The sequence below is a fragment of the Ursus arctos genome, unplaced genomic scaffold (assembly GCF_023065955.2).
Source record: "Ursus arctos isolate Adak ecotype North America unplaced genomic scaffold, UrsArc2.0 scaffold_32, whole genome shotgun sequence".
Taxonomy (NCBI): Eukaryota; Metazoa; Chordata; class Mammalia; order Carnivora; family Ursidae; genus Ursus; species Ursus arctos.
In genome coordinates, this window is record NW_026623008.1 from 10,892,121 (window position 1) to 10,915,671 (window position 23,551).

At 45.1% G+C, this 23,551-nt stretch overlaps 1 protein-coding gene and 1 non-coding gene across 3 annotated transcripts in view; both read left to right on the plus strand.

Moving 5' to 3' along the window:
- The window catches only part of DNAJC16 (DnaJ heat shock protein family (Hsp40) member C16), a 41,441-nt gene extending 17,987 nt beyond the window's left edge, over nt 1–23,454 (plus strand). For both annotated transcript variants that reach the window (XM_026519783.4, XM_026519782.4), the window contains 10 exons: nt 1,750–1,854; nt 2,570–2,728; nt 14,103–14,233; nt 15,728–15,911; nt 16,808–16,990; nt 17,142–17,218; nt 18,355–18,435; nt 18,541–18,639; nt 19,200–19,370; nt 20,049–23,454. In XM_026519783.4, the coding sequence (XP_026375568.2) occupies nt 1,828–1,854; nt 2,570–2,728; nt 14,103–14,233; nt 15,728–15,911; nt 16,808–16,990; nt 17,142–17,218; nt 18,355–18,435; nt 18,541–18,639; nt 19,200–19,370; nt 20,049–20,448 (1,512 nt within the window). In that variant the 5' untranslated portion in view covers nt 1,750–1,827 and the 3' untranslated portion in view covers nt 20,449–23,454. The remainder of the gene's footprint in view (nt 1–1,749; nt 1,855–2,569; nt 2,729–14,102; nt 14,234–15,727; nt 15,912–16,807; nt 16,991–17,141; nt 17,219–18,354; nt 18,436–18,540; nt 18,640–19,199; nt 19,371–20,048) is intronic.
- TRNAK-CUU (transfer RNA lysine (anticodon CUU)) lies at nt 9,284–9,356 on the plus strand. Its single transcript has one exon. It is a non-coding gene; the product is annotated as a tRNA-Lys (tRNA).
- Nucleotides 23,455–23,551: the final 97 nt, after the last annotated feature.

A 23,551-nucleotide genomic window follows, 5' to 3' on the forward strand; every position in this document is an offset into this window, starting at 1 on the left:
TACAAGGTACCTGGGACCACTAGTGGCCCTGAACTCTGTCTGTGGTCATCTCAGACCTGAGTGTCATTTTGAATAGGGAAGACTGTATGTTAATTAACTAATGACTCAACTGAAATCCTTTAAATGAAGTCTGCAGGAGACTGAAAATTGAAGCAAAGTAGAAAGACTGAGAGAATCCCTCCCTGTTGGTAACCACCGGGCATTTTTACATGGTGGTGGGGATCTGAGCTTGGAATGACAGTGACGTTCATTTTCTAAACAAAAAATTAGATCACAACATAGGATGAAGGATTTCTTTCTGACTCGTGAGTTTGTTCATTTGAAGGTATTTGTCTTATGAAAGGATTCAAATTAAGTTACATTCGGCTGTATATTTAACAATCACATCTATGGAAAACACAAGATTCCATGAAGTCAAATATTTTTGGAACTTTCAGAGCTTCAAGTAATGCAAGTATGAATAAATTTCACGAACAAAAATTGCACTGAGAAGCCAGGCACAAAGAGCTCATATAGTTTATGATTTTCATATTTAAGAAGCATTTTTCCTCCAGTATTTTAGATCAGGGATCAGAGGAACCAGAACAGTATTCTTGTTTGCTTTAAGCAATTCATTCCTTTAACTATACCAGGGAGAGTGAACATACCAACAATTCCATCCTATTTCCACACACACTATTCATAGACTAACCCACCAGGATCATTATCTACAGAAGAAATATTCGTTGGAGCTGGCAGAGAGCACGGTAGGCTCCTAGAACAATCGTAGGTTGTCCGGATAGGTCCTCAAACATTTATGAAATGTCTGTTAGAGAATACTGTAAGTGTCGAGGACACTTTTCAAGGAGCTCCCAGTCTAGTGGGTGATTATTTCCCATCTGATCTGCAGAGAGGCTGTCCAGGATTGCTGGGAAAGGCTTCCTGGCAGAAACAGTCCCTGCACTGAGTTCGCCAGGTGAGGAGAGAGAGGTAGGGAATGAGTTGCAGGTGGACAGAGGTCTGGGACATGAAGCAGTCAGCTGTGCATGAGGTAGTCACTAGTGAGCTGGAGAGCATAAGACTAGAGGGGTTTACAGGAATCTCACTGCCAGGGCCTCCGAGAGCCCGGCCGCCCTGGTGAGGAACTCGGGCCGTGGCTTGCAGGTGCTGGAGCCATTAAAGGGGGTAAGCAGAGAGTGAAATGATCAGATTGAGGTTGAATGGAGATCATTCTGGAAGCAGAATGGAAAGAAACCTTTTTTAACTATGAAAAATTTCTAGGTAGAATTTTAATTTATTCATTTTTTTTTATGTTCTCTTAGGATCATTTAAGGCATAAACAGAGAAGCACAAAAGTAGCAATTCACGTGGTAATAAATGAAATTGTGTAACACAGAGACTGAGGGGGCCCCCTTATTCTTCTAAGCCACTTTAAAAGAGTAATCACGGCATTATTTTCCACAGGTTAATAGATTAAGAAGCATGTCTATAATTCAAAAGTTCATTTTTTTTTATAACATGCTCAGTAATTATTCCAGAAAAGATGGTGATTTCAGTCTGTAAGACTGGGAACACATGAAAATATGAAATCAGTAACTGTTCTTTTAAACCGTTTTAGTCAAACAGACAAAAAATAGTGGTCTGCATTTTTTATTCTCTACGAAACAATCTTTTACACATACTTGATTTTGTTTCATTGTCTCCTGACTACATTATAATGCAGTTGTTGAGAATTGAATTCTGAAACTGACATCCTCTCTTCAATTTAAGGTTACAAATAAAAATTACGTCCGATTCCTCTCCGGCTGGCAGCAAGAGAATAAACCCCATGTCCTTCTGTTTGACCAGATGCCCGTTGTACCACTGCTGTACAAGGTATATTATGTGCTGGGGGAATGTTTGCTCTTTTTTTGGTGGAAGGTACTTGTGGCCTGCTTGTCCTTTTTCTAAGAGCTTATCCAAAGAGAAATGTTTGAAGACCAGAAATTTGCCATAACACCATACACTGAGCACCTCCTGGTGCCATTACTGTGCTAGTGCATTCCACACACATAGTAGCGTTGAATCTTCAGAAGAGCCCGTGATACAGATATCATCCCTGTTTTATAGACCAAGACACTGAAGCTCAGTCAAGAGGTTGTATAACCGACCCCTGTGGTGACTGCGTGATTCCCAGACCCGCCCTCTGAATGACACCCTCTACAGCACTTCCGGCACCCCTCTGGTTAGCGCTGTGACATGGGACGGGAGAGGAAAGTGTCCCACTTAACCTCTGACACAGTCACTGCCATCTTCCGTAATTGAGGTGATTCCTCAAACACTCCATGCCTCCAGCCCAGCGTAGATCTCAGTAAAATGAATATTTTTCTCCATCTGTGAAAAAAAAATAAAACTCACTGTGTTTAGCTTTGTGGGTACAGTTTTTGGGCGTGGAACACCGTGGAATTCCTCCAAGCGCACAGAGGTCCGGCAGCCCGAGTGGGGCTATACAAGCTAGCATTGCTCTCCAGCACTGGTGTGAACTGGTCACACTTGGTTTGTGCGATCCCGCCACCAATTTAATTTCTTCCTCTGTCTGACTCCCTAACAGTTGACTGCTTTTGCATACAAAGATTACTTGTCATTCGGATACGTGCACGTGGGTTTGAGAGGGGCGGAGGAGATGACGAGGCAGTACAATGTCAATGTCTATGCCCCCGCCATCTTGATCTTTAAAGAACACATAAACAAGCCTGCGGATGTTATCCAGGTACGTGAGAGCCGCCCAGTTCTGGAATTGTCCTCGCCTAGTATCTTGGGCTTCTAGAAACAAACAGCGACATTGAACAGAGCAAGTGAGAAGAAGTTCGTTTTTAATTTCTTCATTCAGAGGCACGAAATTTAAAAACGAGGTTGGTTTTCATCCAATTTGGGACTGTTTTACTCAAAAGATAATCCTTTGACAGGAAATAGGATGGTGGTGATGCCAAGGGCTGAGGAAGGAAGATATGGGGAGTTGGTGTTTCATGTGGACACTTCTGTTTGGGAAGCTGAAAATGGTCGGGAAGTGGATGGTGGTGATAGTTGCACAACAGTCTGAATATACTTAATGCCACAGTATTATGCGCTTGGAAATGACTAAAATGGTCCATTTACATTATATATATTTTGCCACAAAAACAAAATAGGGGTACCTGGCTGGCTTAGTTGGTAGAGCATGGGACTCTCCTCTGTCTCGGAGTTATAGGTTCAAGCCCCATATCGGGTATAGAAATTACTTAAAAATCTTTCTTAAAAATTTTAAGAACTAGGGGCGCCCGGGTGGCACAGTCGTTAAGCGTCTGCCTTTGGCTCAGGGCGTGATCCCAGCATTCTGGGATCAAGCCCCACATCAGGCTTCTCTGCTCGGAGCCTGCTTCTTCCTCTCCCACTCCTCTGCTTGTGTTCCCTCTCTTGCTGCCTGTCTCTCTCTGTCGAATAAATAAATAAAATCTTTAAAAAAATTTTTTTTAATTAAATAAACAATCACCTTTTATCTTTAAAGTGATCCTGTCAGAAAATCAATAATCTTATTCTAAAATAAATTATAAAAATAAATTTAAAAGCTAAATATAAAACAAAAATAAAAAGGAATGAAAGAAAACCATAAACTTAGAGAACAAGTAAGTGAAAATCTGATCTTCAAGAAGGACTAAAAATCTTGTTGGAAAATCACAACTTGTTATAAGTTTAAATTGTGTATATAAATACTTCAGAGTTTTTAAGTTAAACAATAAGCTAAGGGAAATATTAACCACCAATCTGAAAAAGACTGTTCTCTTTAATTTCTCATGAGCTTCTCCTAATCAAAGAGATCAACACGAAACTTCCCGAAAGTGATCACTTAGTGGGTATAGAGTTTTCTTTCAGGCTGATTGAAATGTTAGGGACTAGAGAGAGGTGATTGTTACACAGCACTGTGCATGTACAGAATGCCATGGAGTGATACATTTCATTATTTTTTTATAATAATTTTTTATTATGTTATGTTAGTCACCATATAGTACATCCCTAGTTTTTGATGGAAAGTTCCATGATTCATTACTTGCGTATAACATCCAGTGCTCCATGCAATACGTGTCCTCCTTACTACCCATCACCGGTCTATCCCATTCCCCCACCCCCCTCCCCTCTGAAGCCCTCAGTTTGTTTCCCAGAGTCCACAGTCTCTCATGGTTCATTCCCCCTTCTGTTTACCCCCCTTCCTTCTTCCCTTTCTTCTCCTACCGATCATCCTAGTTCTTATGTTCCATAAATGAGTGAAACCATATGATAATTGTCTTTCTCTGCTTGACTTATTTCGCTTAGCATTATCTCCTTCAGTGCCGTCCACGTTGCTGCAAATGTTGGGTAATCGTTCTTTCTGATGGCTGAGTAATATTCCATTGTATATATGGACCACATCTTCTTAATCCAGACATCTGTTGAAGGGCATCTCGGCTCCTTCCACGATTTAGCTATTGTGGACAATGCTGCTATGAACATTGGGGTACATATGGCCCTTCTCTTCACTACGTCTGTATTTTTGGGGTAAATACCCAGTAGTGCAATGGCTGGATCATAGGGTAGCTCAATTTTTAACTTTTTAAGGGACCTCCACACTGTTTCCCAGAGTGGCTGTACCAACTTGCATTCCCACCAACAATGTAGGAGGGATCCCCTTTCTCCACATCCTCTCCAACAATTGTTGTTTCTTGCCTTGTCAATTTTTGCCATTCTAACTGGTGTAAGGTGGTATCTCAGTGTGGTTTTGATTTGAATTTCCCTGATGGCTAATGATTTTGAACATTTTTTCATGTGTCTGTTAGTCATTTCTATGTCTTCATTGGAAAAGTGTCTGTTCATATCTTCTGCCCATTTTTTTATTTGATTATTTGTTTCCCGTGTATTGAGTTTGAGAAGCTCTTTGTAGATCTTGGATACTAATCTTTTATCTGTAGTGTCATTTGCAAATATTTTCTCCCATTCCATGGGCTGCCTCTTAGTTTTTTTGACTGTTTCCTTGGCTGTACAGAAGCTTTTTAACTTGATTAAGTCCCACAAGTTCATTTTTTCTTTTGTTTCTCTTGCCTTTGGAGATGTGTCATGAAAGAAGTTGCTGTGGCCGATGTCAAAGAGGTTGCAGCCTATGTTCTCCTCTAGGATTTTGATGGATTCCTGTCTCACGTCGAGGTCTTTCATCCATTTGGAGTTTATCTTTGTGTATGGTGTGAGAGAGTGGTCAAGTTTCATTCTTTTGCATGTAGCTGTCTAATTTTCCCAGCACCATTTATTGAAGAGACTGTCTTGTTTCCCACTGGATGTTTTTTCCTGCTTTGTCAAAGATTAGTTGCCCAAAGAGCCGAGGGTCCATTTCTGAGTTCTCTGTTCTGTTCCATTGGTCTATGTGTCTGTTTTTGTGCCAGTACCATGCTGTCTTTGTGATCACAGCTTTGTAGTACAGCTTGAAATCCGGCAACATGATGCCCCCAGCTTTGTTTTTCCTTTTCAATAATTCCTTGGCGATTCGGGGCCTTTTCTGGTTCCACACAAATTTAAGGGCTTAAATTTGTGAGTGATACATTTTAAAACTAATTTTATGTTATGTGAATTTCACCTCAATTAAAAAAAAATTAATAAAACTTCCCAAGAAGAGTAGGCTAAGAATATGAATAAAATTCTGAGAAAAGATTCAGGTGATTTAATTTTTAAAAATTAACTAATCAAGAAAAGCCAGTTTAACATTTTCTTCTCCTCCCATCACATTGTTGAAGATTTTCAAAGCGAAGATACCCAGTAGTGTTGAGAGTAGAGAGAATCAGGCAGTCTTTGTTTTGCCGAGCTGGAGGAAGCTTCAGAAGTTTTCAGAAAAGCAACTGGGTGATAATAGGCCAATTGCCTGGATTCATTTGGGAAAAGAGTACTCCTGAGTACCTGAGTACCTTGTATGGGCCAACACTGCCCTGCACGCTGGGGACAAAACCCTGAGCAGAGTCACCTGAATTCCTTGTCCCAGGGTCCGTCCTGTGTTCTAGCGGGGACGACAGACAGTGGGCATAACATACTCCATGGTGGCGTGTCATATGGGGAGAGGCACTAAGGAGAAAAATAAAGCAAGAAAAGGGAATGTGGAGTGGGGAGGGCAGGTTCACATTTTTCAAGGTAGAATGACCGAGAAGGGCCTCACTTAAGATGAGGCTTGCATAAAGACCTCGGGGAGATGAGATTACCTTTTAGGAATCCATCCTCAGGGAATAGAAATTCAGGCCAAAATTACAGAGACATTATCATTTGTAACCGGTTTCATTGGGGGGAAAATATAAATATCCAGCAGTAGGCTAATTATTGGTATATCCCAAACAGGGACTACTATAGAGCCGTTTAGCTGTTTAAATGGCAGGTCAAGAACATTTACTGATGGGGATAGTTTTCATCACATAATGTTAAAAAGAGCAAGCAGGATGCCAAAATTGAGGTGCCTCACCCTTCAGCAGGTCTGAACTCTGGTCATCTCAGACCTGAGTTCCATAGTAGTTAGTTAATTACTCAAACAAAATCATTTAAATGAAGCCTGTAAGAGACTGAAAATTCAAATAGATGAAGCACAGAGACTGAAGGATCCCAATACATACCAATTCTATCCGCAGTCTAAACACTGATGTCGATTTTGTGACGTGTGTCTGTGTGTGTGCGTGCGTGCATATAGGAAAAAGACGGAAATAAACCCATCCCTTGATGGTAAAATTACACATTATCCTAATATTTGGGTTTTCAAAAATCCCTATCATGAACATGTATTATTTTATTTCTTTAATGTTATTTTGTTTGGTTTGGTTTTGTTTAAAGATTTTTTTCACATAATCTCTACACCCAACGTGGGGCTCGAACCTACCACCCTGAGATCAAGAGTCAGCGTGCTCTACCAACTGAGCCAGCGAGGCGCCCCAATTTTTTTTTTTTAAAAGGCAATAAGAACCCTTTGATTCATTTTCTCTGGAAGCTAGAATGAGAAGTTCTATAAAAAATTGTTTTCATTTATTTCATTCACTCAGTAAACAGTTTGTTGCCTGCCTGCTGTGTAGAAAATACAGAGGAGCTCTGACATCCAGAGTTAGTCTCTGTCCTTAAAATTCCGCCGGAGGAGAGAGGCCTGAAGGCGATTTCCCTCCACGGGTGTGCGTGACTCACTCAGATGTGAGCGCAGAGGAAGGGCCCTCGAGGCTGGGACTAAGGGAAGGACGTGGTGTGAGGCAGAACCAGATGGGGGCAGGGGGCCGTGAGGAGAGAAGGGCAGGCTTAGGAAGACGGTAATGAATTCCGTTGTGGCGTACAGAATGCGAGCTGCCTGCGGGAGGTCTGAGGGGAGGTGGCCATCAGACAGTGGGGTGTGGGGGTCTAGGTCTTAGGGAGCCGGGGAGAGAGGTAGAAGGCCTCAGCGTGGCGCTGTCTCCCAGGCATACGTAGCCCGTGACGTAAGGAGACAAGGGGGCCAAGGACAAAATTCTGGACAACCGCCAGCCGATGGCAGCTGAGGAGCTGAGAGAATCAGGAAGAAAACATGCTGGTGGCGAGGAAGGGAAAAGAGCTTCTCAGTTCAAGATTAATCTGTGAAAGCTTCCTAAATTGCTTTTCAGTAATAGCCTCTATTCTTGAGAATGATTTATTTATCCCTTGGGGAAGATTGTCACTCTGATATATTTACAGAATTACTGCCAGTGGGGCGCCTGGGTGGCTCAGTCGGGTAAGCATCTGACTCTTGATTTCAGCTCAGGCCACGATCTCAGGGTCATGAGATCGAGTCCCGCTCCAGGCTCTGCGCTAGGGGGGGAGCCCGTTTAAGATTCTCTCTCACCCTTGCCCTCTGCCGCTCCCCCTTCCCGTGCACACACACACAGACTTGCTCTCTCTTGCTCTCTCTCTCAAAAAAAAATTACTGGCACAGTGGATGCTTTACCAGTTCGCTCCTCTGGATAAAAGCACCACTTGTTTCGTGGAGCACTACTGAGTTTGTTATATTCGCTGTATAGTATTTATGGCCACATGGTAATTTCTTGGTTCATTCTTCCATCGATGGGCATTTCAGGGCTTAGGAGCCATGTTGCCATGAGCATCATGTGTATCTCGGTCTATCTGGGTTTGTCTAGGACAGCAGTTTTCAGAGTGAGGTTCACAGACCCTGGGGTGGGGGTGAGAAATCTGTGAGATCCAAACTGTCTTCAAAATAACACAGAGACGTAGTTTGTCCTTTTTCTCTGTGTTGACACTTGCACTGATGGTGTGAGAGCCATGGTGGGTGAAACAGCCAGCGCGAAACCCAGTGCACAACCCAGTGCACAACCCACTGTGTGACCCAGTGCACAACCCAGTACACGACCCACTGCGTGACCCAGTGCACAACCCAGTGCATAACCCACTGCATGACCCAGTGCACGATCCACTGCGTGACCCAGTGTACAACCCACTGCACGACCCAGTGCACAACCCAGTGCACGATCCACTGCGTGACCCAGTGTACAACCCACTGCACAACCCACTGCACGACCCAGTGCACAACCCAGTGCACGACCCACTGCGCAACCCAGTCCATAAACCAAGTCACAACCCAGTGCATAAACCCAGGGCTGGGCCCCAGGGCACCAGTAAGCATCTGTTTTTCACTCCTAAGCACTCACCATAAAAACAAACAGAAGCAACGCTCACTTATCACTTAATACCCTTGATGGAGCAGTAACAACACGTCTTTTGGGTATTCTTAACATTCTGTGTGACAGAATGGGAAGTGTACAAAAAACACTGCCGCGTGCCAAAGTAAAGGTTGTCTGGAGGGTAAGCATTTGCGTGATGACTTAACTCATGAGTGTTGAACTAGCCCCCTTTTTTAATGGAACATTATTTTTACTTGAAAGAATAACTGACAGACAACTAGGGTTATTCAGACTTGGGTTTGGGGCAGATATTTCCTAAAAACTGAGCATAGTGAGCCTAGCACTGTAAGGGAAGCAACTGACAGTATTTGTTGCCAATGATAAAATTCAGGCTTCCAAGAAAATTAGAATTTTGAAAAATTTGTATCAGCCGTTATGAGCTTCTCAAAACTTTCTGACAAGATTGGTTCCTCAGTGTGGTATGCTTTTTTTTTATACGTATAATAAAATGCGTTAGCATTTGGAAGATCAGGGAACCAATATTTTCCGAATGACCAATGCATGATTTTTAAAAATGGCGCCTGAGTAAAAGATCCATTTTAAGTGCAAGGTGATCCGTGAATTTGAATTTAACAAAGTATAAGTTCGTTGAATCCAGGGACGCCTAGCTGGCTCAGTTGGTAGAGCCTGTGACTCTTGATCTCAGGGTCATGAGTTCAAGCCCCATGTTAGGCATGGAGCCTACTTAAAAAAAAAAAAAAGAGCATGAAGGTGTTCTGAGAACTGTTCCTTCCTGGATATATCTGGTTGCAAAATTGCTGGGTCCTGGGGTCTGCACATCCCCAGCTTTTCTAGATAATGTGTTTTCCAAAGTGATGTTACCAATTTACATTCCCACCAGCCACGCGTGGAAGTTTCATTGCCCCACATCCTTGCCAACACCAGTTCAAGTTAATTTTTCTGAGTTGACTGAGTCATGGTATCTCATCGTGATTCTGCTATGCATTTCCCTTCATCACAAGGAAGCTGGCGATGGGCCTTTTTGATTTCCCCTTTTGTGACATGACTGTCAAGCGTTTTACCCATTTGTTTCCATTGAATTGTCTGCCTTTTTGCTGCTGGTTCGTAGCCGGTTATTTATACAGCTGGAATCATGCAGTGTGTACCTCGTGTCCGGCTTTTGTCGGGTGTGTGTGAGGTTCATACGTGCTGTTTGTGGAGCTTGGCGTGACCGTACTACAGCGTATCTGTCCAGGCTGCTGCTGACACACTTTGGGCTCTTCCCAGTTTTTCGTGATTTGGCCAACGCTGCCATGAGTATATTCTTGCACTTGGCATCTTTTTGATGAACTTATGTTCTTTTAGCATATTCACGCCTGTCAAAGTTTTCCTTTATGATTGATTGGTTCTGCGTGTTTCCTGTTTAGACATCTTCCCCTCCATCGAGATAATAAAGATAATCCCTTCACGTATTAGCCATTTGGAAATAGTCTTGATAACTCCCAGAGCAAATCCTCCCACTTTGTTTTTTGGATTTTAGGAGGAGGGGGGAGTTTCCTCAGAAGCATCTTGGCTCTTCCTGGTCTTTTGTGCGTTTCACATGCACGTTACATTCGGTCTGTCAAGTTCCATCAAAACAAACGAACGTGTTGGGATTTTACTGGGTTTGTACTGACTCTTTAAATCCGTTTGGGGAGAATACACATCTTGACAAAATTGAGCCTTCCGACCTATGAGCGTCATGTATCTGTTTTCGTCTGTAATATGTCTCTATAAGCTTTTGTAATTTTCTCCATAACGATCATACTTTTTTCCCCAGCTTATTTCTAGGTACCTTGTATTTTTTATGCATTGAAAAGGGTATCTTTTTTACTGCATTTTCTGTTTGCTGGTATTAAGTAATACAATTGTTTTTTTTTTTTAAGATTTCATGTATTTAAGAGAGAGCGCAAGCAGGGGGAGCAGCAGAGGGAGAGGGAGAAGCAGACTCCCCACTGAGCAGGGAGCCCCATACGCGGCTCGATCCCAGGACCCTGAGATAATGACCTGAGCCGAAGGCAGACCCTTAACTGACTAAGCCACCCAGGCGCCCCAATACAATTGATTTTTTTTAAGATTTATTTTTAGAGAGTGTGCTTGTGAGTGGGGGGGGGGGAGGGAAAGGGAGAATCACCAGCAGACTCCCAGCTGAACACAGAGCCCCACGGGCTGGATCCTACAACCCTGAGATCATGACCTGAGCTGAAACCAAGAGTCACATGCTCAACCAACTGAGCCACCCAGGTGCCCCAATACAGCTGATTTTTAAACATTGGCTTTGGGGCGCCTGGGTGGCACAGCGGTTAAGCGTCTGCCTTCAGCTCAGGGTGTGATCCCGGTGTTGTGGGATCGAGCCCCACATCAGGCTCTTCCGCTATGAGCCTGCTTCTTCCTCTCCCACTCCCCCTGCTTGTGTTCCCTCTCTCGTGGGCTGTCTCTATCTCTGTCAAATAAATAAATAAAATCTTTAAAAAAAATAAAATAAAATAAAAATAAACATTGGCTTTGTGTCCAGCAATCTTGCTAAACTCTCTTACTGATTTTAATAATTTATCTGTACCATCTTTTGGGGTTGCTAAATACACGATCGTATCATCTGAGATTAATGGCAGTTTTGCTTCTTTTTTATCCAGCCCTTATTTATTTATTTTCCTTATTTACTGCTGAGCTCTGGTGTGACGTGGAATAGAAATGTAGTAGGGGAGGGGCTCCTGGGTGGCTCAGTCGTTAAGCATCTGCCTTCGGCTCAGGTCATGATCCCAGGATCCTGGGATCGAGCCCCGCATCGGGCTCCCTGCTCATCGGGAAGCCTGCTTCTCCCTCTCCCACTCCCCCTGCTCCCTCTCTCACTGCCTCTCTGTCAAATAAATAAATAAAATCTTTAAAAAGAAAAAAGAAAAAGAAATATAGTAGGGGAACAGAAATGTAGTTAGACCTCATTTGAGTCCATCACATAAGTCCAGCAAGATCATGACTTGTATTATGCTTTCAGCATATTGCTGGATTCAGTTTGCTAATATTTCATTGAGGATTTTTGCATTTGGATCAGAAATGAGGTTGACTTCTGACTTTTCTTTCTCTTGATGCCCACGTGAGGCTTTGCATCATGAAGTGAGGCGGGTGTGCTGTCCCCTTTTCTATTCTCAGGAAGACTTTATGTAAGATTGGATTGTCCTCTTGGAAGTTTCATCAAAACCATCTGTAATGCCATCTGGGCCTTGAGTTTGTGTTAAAGGAAGGATCTCTGACTGCCACCAGTTCACCTTCTTTAACGGTTACACAACTACTGAAGCTTTTTTTTTTTTTTTCAGATACTGCTATATTTTTGTAGAAAATTTTCTATCTCATCTAAATTTTCAAATTTAAGTAACTTTCTCTTTTAACTTTTACAACATAGGTGGTGATTCCTCCTTGCCATTCTCGATAGTGGTTACCTGTGCTTTCTTGTTTGCAGGGTAGATTTTACCAGAGGTTTGTCAGTTTCACAGAGAGCCAACTTTGGCTTTGTTCATTCTTTGTTTCTTTTCCTTTTTCTAGGTTTGTTTTGCTTCGTGGATCTCCTTTTTTTTTTTAAAGATTTTATTTATTCATTCGACAGAGATAGAGACAGCCAGCGAGAGAGGGAACACAAGCAGGAGGAGTGGGAGAGGAAGAAGCAGGCTCATAGCGGAAGAGCCTGATGTGGGGCTCGATCCCACAACACCGGGATCACACCCTGAGCTGAAGGCAGACACCTAACCGCTGTGCCACCCAGGCGCCCCTCGTGGATCTCCATTTTTATCTATTATTTCTTTCTCCTTTCATATTTTTTTCTGTTTCTTTTTAACTTCTTGATATGGGCATCTAGGTCATTAATTTCTTTTCTGTTTTATTCATTGTAACATTACCCTCCCAAGTATGGCTTTATCTGCACCCCAGGGTTTATAAGTAGTACTGTCATGAGTCATTCAAAGTCATGGGGTGTCTGCGTGGCGCAGTTGGTTAAGCGGCCGTCTCTTGGTTTCGGCTCGGGTCATGATCTCAGGGTCCTGGGATCGAGCCCCGCATCGGGCTCGCTGCTCAGCGCAGTCTTCTTGAGATTCTCTCTCCCTCCCTTTCTGCCCCTCCTGCTCGTTCTGTTTCTCTATCTCTCACATAATCTTTTTTAAAAAATTCAGAGTATTTTCTTAATATCTGATAGGCTGTTCTTAGATAAGTAGGTGATTCGAGTGTGTTCCTTAACACATAGGGATTTTCTCATTGACATATGGATTTCTGGGTTTTTTTTTTTTAAGCTTTTATTTATTTATTTGACAGAGAGAGACAGCCAGCGAGAGAGGGAACACAAGCAGGGGGAGTGGGAGAGGAAGAAGCAGGCTCCTAGCGGAGGAGCCTGATGTGGGGCTCGATCCCACAACACCGGGATCACGCCCTGAGCAGAAGGCAGACGCTTAAGGACTGAGCCACGCAGGTGCCCCGAATATGGATTTCTAGATTGTGGTCAGACAGCCTGCTGTATATATCATTTCAGTCCTCCAAAATGCACAAAAATTAGCAATAACGAAGTGGCCATCATACAGTTTTGTGGTCTGCCTTTTATACTTAGTAACTTTGGAGTTTATTTTTAATTATCCAGTTTGCTGCCAATCTTAAGTGGAAGTCCGTTTGCCTAGAATTCAGAATGACCTTTTAGGGGCACGTGGCTGGCTGAGTTGGTAGAGCGTGTGACTCTGGATCTCCAGGTTGTGAGTTCAAATCCCACATCGGGTGTGGAGCCTACTTAAAAATAAGATATTTATTTATTTAAAGATTTTATTAGAAAGAGAGAGAGAGAGAAGGACGGGGCACAAGCAGGGGGGACGGGCAGAGTGAGAGGCAGACTCCCTGCTGAGCAGGGAGCCTGATGCAGGGCTCGATCCCAGGACCCCAGGATCACAACCTGAGCTGAAGTCAGAAGCTTAATCATCTGAGCCACCCAGGCACCCCAAAAATAAGATCTCTTAAAAAACAAAACAAAACAAAAAAAAGCTTTTTAAATCTGCCGGCATATAACCATATACAAAAATTCTTCAGTAGAAAGGGCACTTGATTTTCCTTTGACCTGAAATAGCTCCGTCGTTGCTTCCAGCCCTACTGTGGTGAGAGAGTTCACTAACGTTTATTTACTCAAACAGATCTGTCTTATTTGTTGTATTACTTTAGCCAGAATCAGCCACATTTTTTTTCCAGTTCTTTTTTTTTCCTTGAGTGTGGTTTACATCCAATGTGACATTAGTTCCAGGTCTACAAGACAGTGATTCAGCTTCTCTGTGTGCTGTGCTCACCGCGAATGTGGCAACCATCTGTCACCATCCACCGCTGTTACAATATCCTGGGTCAGCCACATTTTTGTAAGCTTTCAGTAAAGCCCATTTGCAGTGAGAAAAGGGCATAAAAATCAACTGTTTCTTGGTTTTTCTGCAGGCCCGAGGTATGAAGAAACAGGTCATTGACGACTTCATCACCCAAAACAAGTATCTGCTGGCAGCCAGGCTCACCAGCCAAAAGTTGTTCCACGAGCTCTGCCCCGTGAAGCGCTCTCACCGACAGAGGAAGTAAGGACTCCGGGCTTTGCCTCTCCTTATCACCGCAAGAGAGGGGCCACGTCACATTTCTCTACTGGGCAATTAAACGTCCACGTGTGACGTCAGAACTTATTCTTTCTGTTAGTAGTGGGGTGTATTAATCCAGGGTGCCAGCCTGGCCTGGGGGTCGGAGAAGATCTCCCTAATTCATAACACTTTAGCTGAGGCCCGAAGGATGAGTAGACTTTAGCCAGCTATCGGGGAGAGGCTGGGTCACTTTATTTATTTTTTTTTTAAGATTTTATTTATTTATTTGTCAGTGAGAGAGAATACAAGCAGGGGAGCGGTAGGGAGAGGGAGAAGCAGGCTTCCCTCTGAGCAAGGAGCTCATCGATGTGGGATTCGATCCCAGATGACCCGAGCCAAAGGTAAACACTTAACCGACTGAGCCACCCATGGGTCCTGAGGCCTGTCACTTTAAAGAAGCCTGGATATGAACAAGTCACTGCTCCTACTAGGGGGTCCCGTGCAGGGCGAGCCTTCGGGGGCCCAGGGTGGGGGGCTAGGAAAACGCTAACCTTAGGGAAGTGTAGGACACTGAGGAAATGTTCAGAGAATTAGCTGGGAATGGGAAGGCTAAGGCATACTTACTCACACAGAGTATCTAAAGTCTGGAAGTACAGGGAAATATTTATTAGACATCTTTCAGATTAATGAATGTGGGGCTATTTCATTGTGCACCGTGTCTAGATATGGAAAGAAAGAAAACATTCTGGTCATCTTATTTGAAAATATAACTACTATATTGTTTAAAGTGAGAAAACTTCCCTGTGTTTCCAGATTTTTCTGATTCCTTTCTAAGACTAAGAAGAAAGACTTTAATTCAATATAAAGAATACTGTGGACTCTAAGGATTGTGTCCAAGGCCTTCAGAAACTGTCCCAGATCCACGCACTTCTCACCTTTTTTACCACCACCACCTCTGGAGACCCCCCCGTGCTAGCCTCCTAGACAGGCTCTGCTTCCGTTCCGTTCCCCTCTTGCGCCTTCCAGGCAGTTCTCCTCACAGCAGCCAGTGATCTTCCTGGAACTATGTGCTGGGTCCAGTCTCTCTCCATCCAGCGGTCTCTGCACTCACGGTTCTCTCTGCCTGGAGCGTCCTGAGCCCTTTCCCCGTGCGGCATTCGGGTGTTCGCTCACCTCTGAGAGGTGACACGTCCCTGTGCAGTCTGTCTGATGGCCCGAGACAGATTTGACCAGCCCTGCCTGTGGTGGAGGCACTAGAACAGGTGGCTTCTAAAAGGATTCAGAGGCCATTGCCTTAAAAGAAATTCCGAAGTGTGAAAACGTTTGATCTGGAAAAGAAGCAGGTCACTGATGACTTGGGAGTCTTCTCTCAAACGTACAGCTTCCATTAGTAAAATGTATTCACTTCTGTAAAACGAGCGCGCCTCTTCTTCGCCTTCTCTTCTTCTAGCCTCAGCCTCGGAGGCGGATTACAAAGTCTTCTCTCTTGTCGTGCAGGTACTGTGTGCTTTTGCTGACCCCCGAGGCTACCAAGTTGAGTAAACCCTTTGAGGCTTTCCTGTCCTTTGCCCTGGCAAATACACAAGACACAGTGAGATTCGTGCATGTCTACAGCAATCGGCAGCAGGAGTTCGCCAGCACCTTAATACCAGACAGTGATACGTTTCAAGGAAAATCAGCGGTGAGTCATGAGTCTTCTTATTCCAAGCTCTTGACACGCTTGTGGCACCTGAACTCGGTTTCTCCCTTCTTTGGGAGTTTTGAATACAGATTCCAGGAAATCCAGAAATCTCTGAGCCTGTTTTGAAAGCCTACTCTTGAAACAGTCTTTTATCCTAATGATTTCACCTCCTAGATTTTCAGCATTAGACCTTCACAGAAAGCATCTTTCCTATGAGCAAACGTTCAAGAGCATCCGTTCTTTTCACCAGTTTTTTTTTCCCCATGGAGGGTGTAGTCTTAGAGTACCTAGTTTGTAAGGAGCACCTGGGTAGCTTAGCCAGTTAAGCGTCCCAACTCTTAATCTTAGCTCAGGCCTTGATCTCAGGGTTGTGAGTTCAAGCCCCGTGTTGGGCTCCATGCTGGGTGTGGAGCCTACTTAAAAAAAAAAATGGAGTACCTAGTTTGTAAAATCTTCCTTAGGCTTCCAGTAAAATCTCCCTCCTTTACTTCTGCCTCTTTCACTTCATTTTAATCCATCACCCCTTCCCTTCCCCTCCTTTGTCGTCACTCTACAGAAACATTAAATTAAAACATCTTCTCTTTGTCATCATTTTGGTCATCATGGAGAATCTCTCTAAAAAACTAAAGTTCCTTGTTATAATATTAAGTCAGAAGTCACAGGAAAAAGTCAACTCAGAAGAAAGAGCTTTCACTTTTAGCAGAAGCTTTGGAAAGTCACTGTAAACACAGTTTCCATTGTCAGAAAAAAACTTAAATCTCTTGCACGTATTTTATATCCCTCCATATTCGTGTTCGAACTTATTGCTAATTTCACTGGATCCTTTTTTCCATCCTCCCTGAAAGAAACCAAACAAACTGGAAGACTTCTAATGGTTTCCTCTCTTTCCCCCCCAGGTGTCCATCTTGGAAAGGCGCACGACGGGAGGAAGGGTGGTGTATAAAACCCTGGAGGCTCCCTGGACAGGGAGTGAGAGCGATAAATTCACACTTCTGGGCTATCTGGACCAGCTGCGCAGAGACCCCGCTCTGCTGTCCTCGGAAGCTGTGCTCCCCGACCTGACGGATGAACTGGCCCCTGTAAGCACGTGGCCCTGGAGGGGGGGCACCAGGCAGGGCTCGTGAGCTCCAGAGCCGGAGAGAGGCTGGCAGCACGCTGTGGTGGGCGAGGACTTCTCCCACCAGGGCTCGGGGGCTCGGTCCTGACCATCACACATTTTCTCCCTCCTAGATCTTTCTCCTCCGGTGGTTCTACTCTGCTTCTGACTACATCTCAGACTGCTGGGACAGCATATTTCACAACAACTGGTAGGAGTATTGCTAGATTGAATTTCTTTTTCTCCATCGATAGTAGAACCACTGTTTTTCTCTTAAATCTATCTTTCTTTGATTTCAGTGTATACTCAATACAGGCAAGTGGAAAATGTTTACACATTTTCAACAACTGTTCCCTTTTTCTTTCTTTTTTTTTTTTCTAAAGATTTTATTTACTTAAAGCTTGAGCAGCGGGTTGCGGGGGGAGGGAGAGGGAGAAGAAGCAGGCTCCCCGCTGAGCAGGGAGCCAAGTGCAGGGCTCAATCCCAGGACCCTGGGATCATGACCTGAGCCAAAGGCAATGCTTAACCGACTGAGCCATCCAGGCGCCCCTCCTTGTTCTTTCTTTCAGTAACTTCACTTTTTACGTATTTGCTGATCGCCCCTTAACCACTGGGCATGTCCTCTTCATCGTGCCCAGCCCAGGGCCTGACACACATGGAGGCCAGTGTAGAGATGTACAAGCCAGTCCGTGAGCTCACCAGAGGAGGGAGGGCTATCCCACTTCCACCCCCAGTAATCCTGTGAGCTCCTGAGGGCAGAACCACATCTCATCCATGTTCGTGATTCCTGGCTCCCAGCAGCGCTCCTGAAAAATGGCGGGCCTTTGAGGGGTATGAGTGGGTGAATAAAATGTTAGCGCACCAGTCATAGAGGAGGTGGTGAAAGTTCAACATTTTCTTCCTCCTCCACCGTCCAGGCCACATCTGAATTATTCTAGCCAGAAAAAAAAAATCAAAATAAAGGAACTAATTCCACAGACTTTCTAGTCACCACCCTCGACGTCAGAATGCTTTTCTACATTCACAGCATAAATCCTGTTCTTTCCTTCTGCAGAACTTACTAAGCACAGCCTATTCTGTTGAGACAAAATAATCAAACTCTTAGAATAAGCCATCTGAATTAAAACAGTGAGGGAAAAGTCTCTGCTTTCCTCACCACCACCCTCACCCTCAAAAAAAAAACCAAAAAAACCACTTTATTTGTATGAAACTAGAAAGCGTTTATTGATAGGAAAGCCTTTGGGTTTGGGGTTTTGTCTGAGCCAAGGGAAAGAAACCTAACATCGTTAAGGGACAGATCTCAGCAACCCGTCTAGAGCTGACCAGAGTCTGTTAACTTCATTTCAGGCGGGAAATGATGCCCCTTCTGTCCCTGGTCTTCTCCGCCCTCTTCATCCTCTTCGGCACCGTCATCGTCCAGGCCTTCAGGTAAATGCCTCCGTGGCTTCTCAGTGGGATTTCTCAAGGGTGAGCCCCGGACCTCAGGGTTGTCTGTACTGTTTGTTTTCTAAAGCTCCTTGTTTCTTACTTTAGTGACTCAAATGATGAGCGAGAGTCCAACCCTCCAGATAAAGAGGAGGCCCATGAGAAGGCGGGGAAGACCGAGCCAAGCTTCACCAAAGAAAACAGCAGGTTTCTCTAACAAGACACCCACCCCACCCCACCCCACCGGGCAGGAGAGCCCCAGGCCGCGTAGCTCGGGGTGTTCGAGTACCTAGTATCTGTAAGCGCTCTGGGTCATCTCCTTGCGTGTGAGATGGGAATTTAGGGAAAGTCAGCTGCTGGCTGGTGTTTACTGAAACCCCCTAGGCCTTGAGACACAGAACCTACTTATATTCTACTCAGTACCTGCAGGCCCTCAGGCTCTGACGGAATAATGGGGGCAGGAAGCAAAGCTTGTCGGAGTGGCTCAGCCAGAAGCAGAGAAGGGCGCGTGCCCATGACTGCGACCACCTTCGTCCCGTCCTGAAGCCGCCTCTACACCAGCTGAACGGCAGCTTCTGAGAGGGCCTCTGTAGACCCGGGACCACCAAGTGGGGACCGTCCCCGACCTGCCACTCTGTCAGACTCCAGAACATTAAATAACATACCTAGTTTAGTCGAACGTAGCATTTGCTTCTTCTTGTTTCTTTTCAGAGTAATGGCATTCTCCTGTCCTGATAACATCCTAATTCCTCACTATTTCTCCACAGCAAGATTCCTAAAAAAGGCTTCGTGGAGGTAACTGAGCTCACAGATGTAACCTACACCAGTAACCTGGTCCGCCTGAGGCCAGGCCACATGAACGTGGTCCTCATCCTGTCAAATTCCACCAAGACGAGTCTACTGCAGAAATTCGCTTTGGAGGTCTACACGTTCACTGGGTAAGCTCGTGGGGGGGGGGGAGAGGCAGGGGGAGGAGGGCTCGTGTGGGAGGGGGGAGAGGCAGGGGGAGGAGGGCTCGTGTGGGAGGGGGGAGAGGCAGGGGGGAGGAGGGCTCATGGGGGGGAGAGGCGGGGGGGAGGAGGGCTTGTGGGGGGGGGAGGCGGGGGGGGGGAGGAGGGCTCATGGGGGGCGGAGGGCGGGGGGAGGAGGGGCCAGAGGAGAATTTCATCCTTTCCTCTTTGTGAGGAGCTTTATGTGCACACTGAGATGTTGGCTGTGACCTTTTGAGCCCAGAAACCTAAGCCATCATGAGGTGCCCTTTCTCCCCGCGACTTCATGTCCCGATGCTTCTGAACAGAAGAGCTTGACCTCAGTCTCCTTCCCTGAGCCTTTCAGGGAACTTTGTCCTCTCGCTGTCGTGTGTTTTCCTGAAGCCGGACACTGAGGGTGATTCAGAGGCACCCAGCAAGGGCCTGGGAGGGAGATGGGCCAGCGGACGGTTACAGCTGTTGCAGAGGCCCTCACATCCCACAGGAAAACTCCATTCTTTCCATACTCGGGCCCCATCCAGCACAAAGCCTCCCCCTATTACTTGAGATCTGACAGAGGTATTTATGTCCCCTGCAAGTCAGTGCGTACAGGCTGCACCCTAAATCTTCACTGTGTCCTTCCACCAGGAGCAGCTGCCTGCACTTCTCCTTCCTGAGTCTAGATAAACACAGAGAATGGCTGGAGTACCTTCTAGAATTTGCTCAGGATGCAGCCCCAATCCCGAACCAATACGACAAGCATTTCATGGAACGTGACTACACAGGCTACGTGCTGGCCCTGAATGGCCACAAGAAATACTTCTGCCTCTTCAAGCCCCAGAAAGCAGTGGAAGAGGAGGAGGCCATGGGGTCCTGCAGTGATCTTGACTCTTCCCTCCATCTGGGTGAATCTCGGGGGAAGTCTCCCTGCGGCCTTGGACCCAGGCCCATCAAAGGGAAATTGAGCAAGTTGTCCTTATGGATGGAGCGGCTGCTCGAAGGTTCCTTACAGAGGTTTTATATCCCGTCGTGGCCTGAACTAGACTGAGGGAGCGAGAGAGAGACTTAACTCTTCAGGCTTTTTAATAGGCCCCTGGGAACAGGTCTTTTCAGGACTCCACCTATCACCACGGACAGAGAATAGATTCTAGATTATTCTTCCGGAACAATGGCTAGAAGAATCTTTCCTTTGTCCTGTTCTAACCTAGGAGTGAAAAACACCTCAAGTTGAATTCCCTAGATCAAAATATTTTTGCTTTGGGTTTTTTCCCCCTCGTTCGAATGCCGCACTATTTAAAGTAGACTGCTCATTCCCTCTTCCTTTGTCACCCCTGCCATGTGCTCACACCGCCCTCTCCTATCCTATCTCCACGCTGTGGGAGAAGCACAGGGCTCCAGCCGGCAGCAGGCTCTGGATGGAACCCCGCGAGCCTGGAGAGCTGGTCGGGGTCCCCTACCCCCCGCCCCACCCCCGCTGTGCTTCCGCCCCGGCGCATGCCGTATCAGTGGGACAGACAGCCCACAGCAGCTTCTAGGCCCTGCATCCTGAAAGAGGCCTGGTTCCAAGCAATCTCACATCGGGTAGTTTTTTGGGTAGTCAGTGGCTAAAAGTGCATTTGGGGGGTATCCCTGTGCAGCAGGTTGTCAGCCACAGTTTCACAAGGCTAGGGATAAGTGGGGGTCCTGCATGTGAGTTTGGTTTTCTTCCCAAGACAAGAGAAGGGAGGGATGGGCAGTGACGGACGTGACCCCTTGGGGCGTCCCATCAGCCACCTCTCCCAGCGCTAACCGTAGCCAGGGAGGGATCTGCACGGCAAGAAGTACTGTAATGACTTTGAGCCATTTACGTGTCTGTTTTCACACGCCTTTCTGCCTCCGTCAGTTTTAGGGTATGAATCTTAGGAGCCATAATTTGTAATCTTGTTCTCTGGACGTAGAGATAAGCTGCTATAAACCAGTAGATGTTAACCTGAAGACACCTACCTTATCCCTGCCTGACAGGGGTCAGGCTCGAGGAACCTCTTCACTCCTGGTGTCTCTTTAGTAAAATACCAGACATGTCTTTGTATCAAGGAACTTAAAACCTTATCAACAATTGTATTTTGAACACTGTTACCCCAAAAGTGCTGTAACTTTGAGCCCTCTTTTGTGACAAGTGAGCCAAGACTTGTTCTAGACTCCTGTTTGGCAAAAGGCTTACTCTGAGCTTCTGGCCTATATTGTGATATCTCAATTGCTTTCACTCTTAACTCACAACTGCTTCACCACTTAACAGGGTCCGACCTACCATCAACACCCCTGCTTCCAGAGCTCCAGTGTGCAGTGGGTCACACCCGCCAGTTAGAGGGTTTGCCTGGGGCGGGGGGGGGGGGGGGGGGGGCGGCAAAACCACCAGTGGAGTTTTAACAGCCTCAAAGAGTGGTCGGTTCAGATGTCAAAGCGGATTGCCCTTTAGTAAAGCGAAGTGTCAGAATCAGTGGTGGGACATTTACTAAGTTAGTATTTCTTTAATCATCATTGCTTTTAACGAAGCCATTTGGATCCTGAATAATTTCAATATTGAGCTACAATGGCAAGTAATAAATTATTTAAGCCCAGGAATTCCTGTCGTTTCCATGGAGTCTACAGCTTTATATTAAAAAAAAAGAAAAATCACTGCCAGGCCTTTTTTTCCCATGATCCTCTAAAAATCGGATGCTTACTCTGAGTGCTGTGTCTCCCGGCACGTGGCCCAGGCAGGCGTGATTAAGGGATTCATTTGGTTCCTTGGTGCACCAGCCTCAAAATCATTTTCTAGGTCTTTTATGGCCAAGTTGCTGATGTGAGTAGCATTCAGTGGTGGGCTTTTCATTTCTGGTACTAATGGGATGGGTCCCTGACCTTAATTTCTGAAAACCAAAACCTCCCCAGATTTGTTCATTTAAAAAATGTTTCTCATTAAAATACAAAGCACCTTTAGACCGACAGCTGCACCCTCCATTTGTATGAAGAAAGTGAGAACAGATAGGATTCAAAACATTCCTGGTGAGTTTTTCAGTCCAAAAATTATTTCACAGGTCTGTTTGGGGCTGGAGGATATGTGCCCCAAGAGGACACTCGGAAGGGTCTACTTTAAATTGAACTTTGCCCTTGACCGCCCTAGGCTTTCCTCCTGAATGTTTCCATGAATTTGTTTACTTTTGTGTCAAATGTATGAGCCATCGCCATGCTCAGCCAATGCCACCACTTCTCCTTCTCTCGTGTGTAACCACACAGACCGAATTTTGGTTTTAAGTGAAGTTCTTGGTCTTTGAATATCTTCAGACCGACAACATTGTTTTGTTTTTAGAAGTAGGCTTTTCTGGTTGTTAGAGCCTAAGAATCATGTTTAGCAGATGGGGATGAAAACTGGCCTAAAACAAGTCTTTGTGGCATACATACCTACTTACAAATATTTTTTTATCATCCAGGTGCCGGTGGCATAATTTGTCTAAGAGACTGTCAGCAGCGTTTCAGTGAGCAAGACTGCCCTGACATCTGTCAGGCTCCACAGTCTCTCTCTGCCACCGTGAAAATTTGGTCGTACTCTTCGAATTAATAGGTTGATTTCCTCCTCATTCAGTACATGAACGTTTTCCTGATTTAAAAAGAAATGAAATCTGAATGTGTTTTTTAAGTGATTTGCTTTGTTTGGGAAAAGAGATTAGAAGCAAACACTCGAGCTGTTTTCCTAAGTAAAATTCTTTAAGAGCTGATGCAGAATTATCTTTGCAGATGAAATATCGCTCACATCCAAATGCCTGACCTTGTCCCTTGAACACAAATGCAGTGTGGCAGCTGCTGAATCCGTCCGTTCCGTTTGTCAAGGAGGAGGATGGAACTTTAGAGACCGATCTGAGAAGGAGGTCGATATTGTGCACTTTTGATACTCTTAGGAACAAATAACTTATTTGGCAAATGGTGTCTTTTTTATGTTGTTTTTGTTTTGTATTGTGAACAGGCACTGAAGCTGATGTTATTTTTGTTTTGAGAATATTACAGACTGGAAACAGAAATAAACTATTTTAATGTGTGATGATTACGCATCGCTCTTGCGCTGGGAGATGATCACTTGCTCGTGGACCCGTTAGCAACAAAACCGAATTAGCATGTAACTCAACCCACACCCGAGT